The sequence below is a fragment of the Sinocyclocheilus anshuiensis genome, unplaced genomic scaffold (assembly GCF_001515605.1).
Source record: "Sinocyclocheilus anshuiensis isolate Anshui unplaced genomic scaffold, SAMN03320099.WGS_v1.1 scaffold502, whole genome shotgun sequence".
NCBI classification, from domain to species: Eukaryota; Metazoa; Chordata; class Actinopteri; order Cypriniformes; family Cyprinidae; genus Sinocyclocheilus; species Sinocyclocheilus anshuiensis.
In genome coordinates, this window is record NW_015544194.1 from 2380491 (window position 1) to 2387364 (window position 6874).

Consider the following 6874-nt stretch of genomic DNA (forward strand, 5'->3'; position numbering starts at 1 on the left):
TTTCCACCATGTTTCATATCGACTTAAGAGTTCCACTTGTAAATATGATTTACTCTGTCATTTGTTATGATATTTCAACTCCTCTTGAAGTGCACAATATTCCCTTAGTTTTTTTTTATCTGTAATACATAATCAGTCATGTGTGTCACTTGGACTAAAATTCTGCAATTATGTCCTCAAAAACGAGATGGACTACTGATTATCAATGATTTATCCATTTATTTCCATTAATAACAATTTAGATAATCTCTAATGTGTCTGTGTCTATGTTGTCATTTAATGCCAGGGTAACATGATATAATAATATGGAGTATAATGTCAATGCATAATGTTTTTTTAATGAGAATATATAAAGCTTTATGATTAAATTGAATTAAATTTAAGTTAGTTATTGAAAACCTAGACTAAAATACTGAAATTATGTCCTGACAAAGGATGTAATGTTTGTATGTTTATTGTAATCTTGGGTAATACTGTCTACTTTAATAACTTTGATAAATTAAACTCCATAGGCCTGCAGTGAGAAGTGAGAATACTTCTGTTGAAGATACTGAATTCAATATAATCCACACTATAGCATTTAGGAATGTTTCAATTATTTCTTTGGTTTATAAATAAACATGTACGCTCACAAAATATGGTGTGTGAGTTTAATACAATCACCAAAGTATTTTATGATAATGCTTATTTATTGTACTAATTGCAAAAGTCACATTGTTCCCTTAATACTATACAAACTATAATATAAACATTTGTTATACAATAAAGTTATAATATATATATATATATATATATATATATATACAAATATACATACAAATACATGTGCAAAACAGAAGTCATAGAAGTGACTCAAATACTTTAGTGCAAAATACTTTATAATTACTGCTATTCATCTCTGTCTCTGTGCTTCTGTTCTTGGGAGAGGTGCAACACATGATGAGTTTCAGCATAGTTCACTTCATCACATCTGTCAGGTTCAGAGTCCACTGACGGGATGATTCCTGTGCTCAGGCTTTATGTAGCAATATGGGGAGTAATCCTCATCCTCCGGGCTCTTGAACCACTTGGTGGGCACCTGGTACCCCTGCTCACTGGACTCGTCATCACTGGACATCTCATACTCATGTAGCGTTGGCGTGTCCTCTACGGAGTTCTTCTTCCAGTGCTTACCCTTAGCTCTCTGCTTTCCTTGCTCTTTTCCCTCATGAATGCTGCTCACACAGGCCCGGCAAATTCTCACCGGTCTGGAGGAGATGTTCGGTATCAAGGCCCGGCTCTTTGAACAAGCTCTACATACTATATAACCGCATCTCCGGCAGTGGTGCCTCCGATTGGCAATGTTAAATCGCTTCGAGCAGCGCATACAGATGGCCGATGCCATGTCAGGGATCCAGGTTGCAGCAAAAAAGTTCTCTGCAGCATTGTCAGCGGGGAGGCCCTTAGCTTGCACTAGGAGGGACTTTTACTGCTCAATATGTCCCATCCACGCGTTCTTTTCCTCAGGCGAGGCCGCCGACACGTAGAAAGACTTGCGTGGCGTGCGGATGAGCCATTGGTTGGGCATGGCCATTCCGTCTTCCAGATCTTCCTGCTGCACATCCTCCAAAGGAATGATCTTCTGCTTATTGTTCCAGCGACCGGGCACCATGATGCTACCGTAGACCAAAATGTCATTGAAGAGGAAGAACACTTTGGGTTTGGGTCCACGTCTGCACAGCTTTGACAGGCAGCCCTCTCCCACCAGAATACGCCCCGGTTTGAGAAGCATCTTTCCGGTTCGGCCGAAGGTGCTCTCCACTGCCTGGATTCGCTCACGGTTCTGAATAGTAAAAGTCAGTTGTTCTGCCATTTTGGTACTGCCTGTAAAATGTAAAAACAATGAAATGGTCAATTTGATTTCGATGGACATGTAACCATTGGATGAATTTATCCAACATGTAGGTTTAGTTATTAATTCTTAACAGTACTTTCAAAGGACTTTAACCCGATTACTCTAATTAACGAAATTACACAATACACGCACACAAAATAAATGTTTAAACATCTTAAATATTAATTCAGCAATACCCGATTGCTGTGGAAAGCAGTGAATTATCGCTGGGTAAACAGACTCAGTATCTGTTCGCAGTTCTTTTGTCCTACGAGCTCCAATAAAAATCTTATAAAAATATTCCTCTGTGTTCGGCATTACAGATCTCTCCTTTCTCTGGGCAGGTTGTTCGAGACAGCCCTTTTATAGTGTCGTGAGCTTGTCTTTCCTGTTTGAAAAGGGGAAATTCCAGATCTGCTCTGCAGCCTCTACTATTTTAGAGGTGTAACCTTCCTTGTGCTTGACTGGCACAAACTAAGACACATACTCAAGACATATAGATACAAAATAAAATGTTTTGACCTAACGTCATGTCTCTAGAATTCTGTGTGAAGAGGTAATATAAGCGGCCAAGACATTATTTAGACCTCTTGTTCATCAAATTGAATGTAACACTTATAAGTGCTGTATTTTTTGCACACCTGTCTAATTTATTTCACAGATTAGGTTAATTAATTGATTTAAAGCTGAAATAAAAAATATATAAATATTAGATGAAAAACTTAACAAAAATTTAAAATATGTTGCATTGGCAATGAACTAAATGTTTAAGTTGAAGTACAAAAATGATTCAAATTGAAATAAAACCACATTAAATATTAAAATAAATATTAAAATAAAATGCACAACCAAGACATTCATACAAGTAAAGCATAAATGTAATGTAGTGGCATTCTTTTCATCTAAAATTCCTGTTCTCAGTACTGTTCAGATTTTTCCCATTACATTCTTTTATCGTAAAATAAATGCAGTCATTTGTATGGGTCTTATTCAAATAATTATATGATGAAGAAAGATGTCTTTCTTCATACGCACTTCCCATTACAGTGAAAAATGTGTGGGCTGAAGTGAACAATTAAGTCTATATTTGTTGTTTATCTGATAAACAGTATTGGCTTAGATAGCAGAGAACTCCATTATCAGATGTACAAAGCAATAGTCAAAACAACAACAGAACTTTGACCCTTAAACCAGTCAGATGCCATAACCAGGCTAACAAGATTTTGGAAAGAAATTTCTGCAAAGTGACTGTAAACAACAGGCTTGTTATATGTTCAAGGCCTATACGTTTAATGCACAGCACAACCTGAAACTTTACGTGCGACTTTTGTTTTTATGTTTTGTGTAGAAATAAAAAAACAAGTGATTTAGAGGAAGTGCACATCTTATGATGCAACACTATTGACAGTAATTTCAGAGGAGGAGACATTTAATGTAAGGACCTCTTTTCTCATAAAAGACATTGCACACCAGAATGATGAATGGACTTCATGTGAATTTTCAAGAATGATGACATCCATAGTTGTCTTATTTCAGTACATAACAAGCAGTCATAGTCTCCTTTAACTCAAACACAGTCTTTACTCAAAATCTGTACTATGTGCTCTCAGGAAAAAAAAACACTAAGCAATAAATATAATCATTAAACAAACGCTTACGTATTTAATTAGAAAACCTGTTCTGTGTCTTGTATAGGAAGGAGGGATTTTTTTTTACTAGAAGAGTTATTTACAAGTCAACTAACAAGGAAAAACCTTGACTAAGTATCAGGCCCAATTTCAGTGTGGAAAAAAAGTTCCTTGTTTTGCAAGTCGGCAAATATTACAACATATACTTCAGTGAAACAAAACCACATAACTTATTCCATTTTTACTTGAAATGCTTTTAATTGAAATCTGACGTGGTGCTAGTTCAAGAACACTGGATTCTTAAAAAAAAAAACTGCTACTAACAGTACTTCACTTAAAGTTGTATGAAAATAAACATTATATAACCTAGTTAAATACCTCGCACTATGAGGAAATAATTGTACAATATAAACATTCTTACAGTGGATCTACTATCACATCGAACATTAACAAAAGAGTTTTGAAGGTGTTTTTAAGGAAGAAGCACTTTTGTAGCATTTAGAGTGCTGCCTACCCCTGACGATATAATAAGGTCATTAATAAACAGTTTGTGGGAACCTTGTATAAAAATGAAATGACAGGTATGATTAAAAAAAAAAAGAAAAAAAAAAGAAAGAAGAGGTCAAAATTCATTCTTACTCCCTTCTCCTCCAAAAAGGCTCCCCCTGGTGGACAATCAAAAGCAACTACTTTTCCTAAATGGCCCATATAGTTTCATACCTGCTCAAAGCATTAAAAAAAAAAGAGTCATAACAATAAGAGGAAGCTAAAAAAATTCATAATGATTAAATGTCTTCTCTTAATTCTCCAGTATGAGTCCACAGTTAAAGTTGACATGATGTTTAAAACGTCCCATTACAAGTCAATAGTTCCTTTTACTTTGAATTTCTTTGCTGACCGCTCACTGGAGCGCAGTTCAAACTTGCTGCCATAGATGTGTGTTACGAAATCACCAAGCTCCACACTGAACACACTATTCCTCTTTGGGATAACTGCAAAAAGAGAGAGAAAGAGAGTAGGGGAAAAGTCAATATTCAAAGGAAATTAATGAAAAACATATGCTTGACAATGAATGAGCGACACTGTCTGAGAGGTTAAAGTTAATCAACAGTCAAACAAAAAAGAGGAACAGATCTTTCTACACAATATATTTTGACAAGACTTTGTTCTCAGGTTCATTTGGCACAAGGGTTCTGAAAGGTGGCTAATGACTGCGAGGAAGAAGTTCGAATTATTTTCGTGACACAGAGAGAGGACTCACTTTCGGTCTGGACTAGGGCTGTCACGATCAGATTTTTACTAAACTATTATCATGGTCAACAACACATTCATGATATTCATATTATTGTGATATCTCTAGAATAAATAATGCTCAAATTCATCTTTAACATGTCAACCAGAGGGTTACTGTAATTAATGTGTAAATTGTTATTTTTGGGTGACCTGTCCTTTTAACAGGGTATCAGTCTTCATTTGTTTAAGTATCAGGGTTATCCTCTATACCAGTATTTAGTGAAACCCCTAGTCTGGACAATGATAAAAGAATAAAGTTTTACATACTGTTTTTTGACTTGATTACCATAGTGCATATAGCCACAGTAAAACCTTTATAGTTAATTGCAAATTTCTCATATTTCATTTGTTTTGGACTCACTGGCTGCACCTTCCTTTAGACTAATGGACAAAAGCTTGGTATGGCATCTTTGAGTACTGACATACAGTAGTGAAATGACGTGAACCTGTAAAAATAATGTATATTTACACATATACCTTTCAGTTTGTCTTCTTTTGTAGTGATTTTGAAGACGTGCTTCAGTTGCTGTACCAGGATGCCAGTTAGACCAACATACGAGGGGCATTTTGATCTGACAACTACAAGGAAAAGAGATGTGAGAGAGAACATGAGGTTCCACTACATGCTAAAAATATCACCATTAAATTGAATCAGGATATACCGCTGCTAAAGCAAAAATGTGTTCCTTTGTTCACAGACATTTTCTAATGGGCATGACGTTGTACCTGTTAAGACAGCACCATGGAAATCAGCTTTCAAGAGCTTCTGCTGGATCATCTGTGGGTTGCTGCATTCAAAAGAAACAGGGAGCACATTCATGGAGCGTTAGCAAGATTGGAAATGAAATTACACCCAAAAAGTCAGAAATATTAAAGAACATCTTCTGGAAATTATGACACGCATCTTACCTTCCTGGTTTCAATCCATTACACAGATCCACAATGTACTGTTTCCATAGCTCATGCAGAGGCAAGAAGAGTACATATCTACAATCATTACCAAAGATGCATGAGTGATTTTAGTGATAAGCAGTACTTTTACTCACATGATACAATACTACTAGTGAAAGAGAGTATACTTTTGATGTGCAGGTTTGAGCTGGAATATTTTCAGCTGTCTTCTTTCTTTGGCATTCAGTCCCTTGGCCTTTCTTGTCTTTCCTTTCTTCTTTGGTCTTTTATATTCCAGTACCACTGCCTTGTGCACCATCATTTCCTCAATGTCTTCATCCTTCATTTGGGGAAGGCAATTCCTTAGGAATGCTTTGGTGAATGCATCCGCTGCCGCTCCTTGTTGAGACTGTGAAAAGTGACATTGAGCAACATATTGAAAAGTTTGTGTACATCGAACAGTGTGAGTGCATCTGCATCATTGAACTGTTCCATGATTTCAAATCTTTACAGATCCAAGGAGCCCCCATGCAGAGCCCCAATATAAACACTCAGTAACACTTTACATATGAACAGATTTAACAGAACTACTAGCATTTTTACACGATGGAACAGCATGAATGAGGAAAATAATGCTAATGATAATCAACGTGAGTCACCTCAGCTCCCAACATTTCGCTTTGCTCTGATGGGATTCGGGATCACACCACACTTGGGAAAGTGAAAGTAGTTCAAATAGTATACAAAACATTATACAGGTGCATCTCAATAAATTAGAATGTCGTGGAAAAGTTCATTTATTTCAGTAATTCAACTCAAATTGTGAAACTCGTGTATTAAATAAATTCAATGCACACAGACTGAAGTAGTTTAAGTCTTTGGTTCTTTTAATTGTGATGATTTTGGCTCACATTTAACAAAACCCCACCAATTCACTATCTCAACAAATTAGAATACTTCATAAGACCAATAAAAATAAAAAAAATTTAGTGAATTGTTGGCCTTCTGGAAAGTATGTTCATTTATTGTACATGTACTCAATACTTGGTAGGGGCTCCTTTTGCTTTAATTACTGCCTCAATTCGGCGTGGCATGGAGGTGATCAGTTTGTGGCACTGCTGAGGTGGTATGGAAGCCCAGGTTTCTTTGGCAGTGGCCTTCAACTCATCTGCATTTTTTGGTCTCTTGT

The 6874-nt window shown here is 36.2% G+C and overlaps 1 protein-coding gene and 1 pseudogene across 1 annotated transcript in view; both read right to left on the bottom strand.

Moving 5' to 3' along the window:
- Positions 1-837: 837 nt before the first annotated feature.
- On the bottom strand, positions 838-2188 carry LOC107696624 (pleckstrin homology domain-containing family F member 2-like; annotated as a pseudogene).
- A 1110-nt stretch (positions 2189-3298) lies between these two features.
- LOC107696626 (ribonuclease P protein subunit p29-like) overlaps positions 3299-6874 on the bottom strand; it is a 3942-nt gene continuing 366 nt past the window's right edge. Inside the window, exons 2-7 of the mRNA XM_016497061.1 lie at positions 6345-6397; positions 5874-6094; positions 5704-5781; positions 5521-5582; positions 5272-5373; positions 3299-4493 (exon numbers count right to left, since the gene is read on the bottom strand). Coding sequence (XP_016352547.1) covers positions 4357-4493; positions 5272-5373; positions 5521-5582; positions 5704-5781; positions 5874-6094; positions 6345-6359 — 615 coding nt within the window. The 5' untranslated portion in view covers positions 6360-6397 and the 3' untranslated portion in view covers positions 3299-4356. The remainder of the gene's footprint in view (positions 4494-5271; positions 5374-5520; positions 5583-5703; positions 5782-5873; positions 6095-6344; positions 6398-6874) is intronic.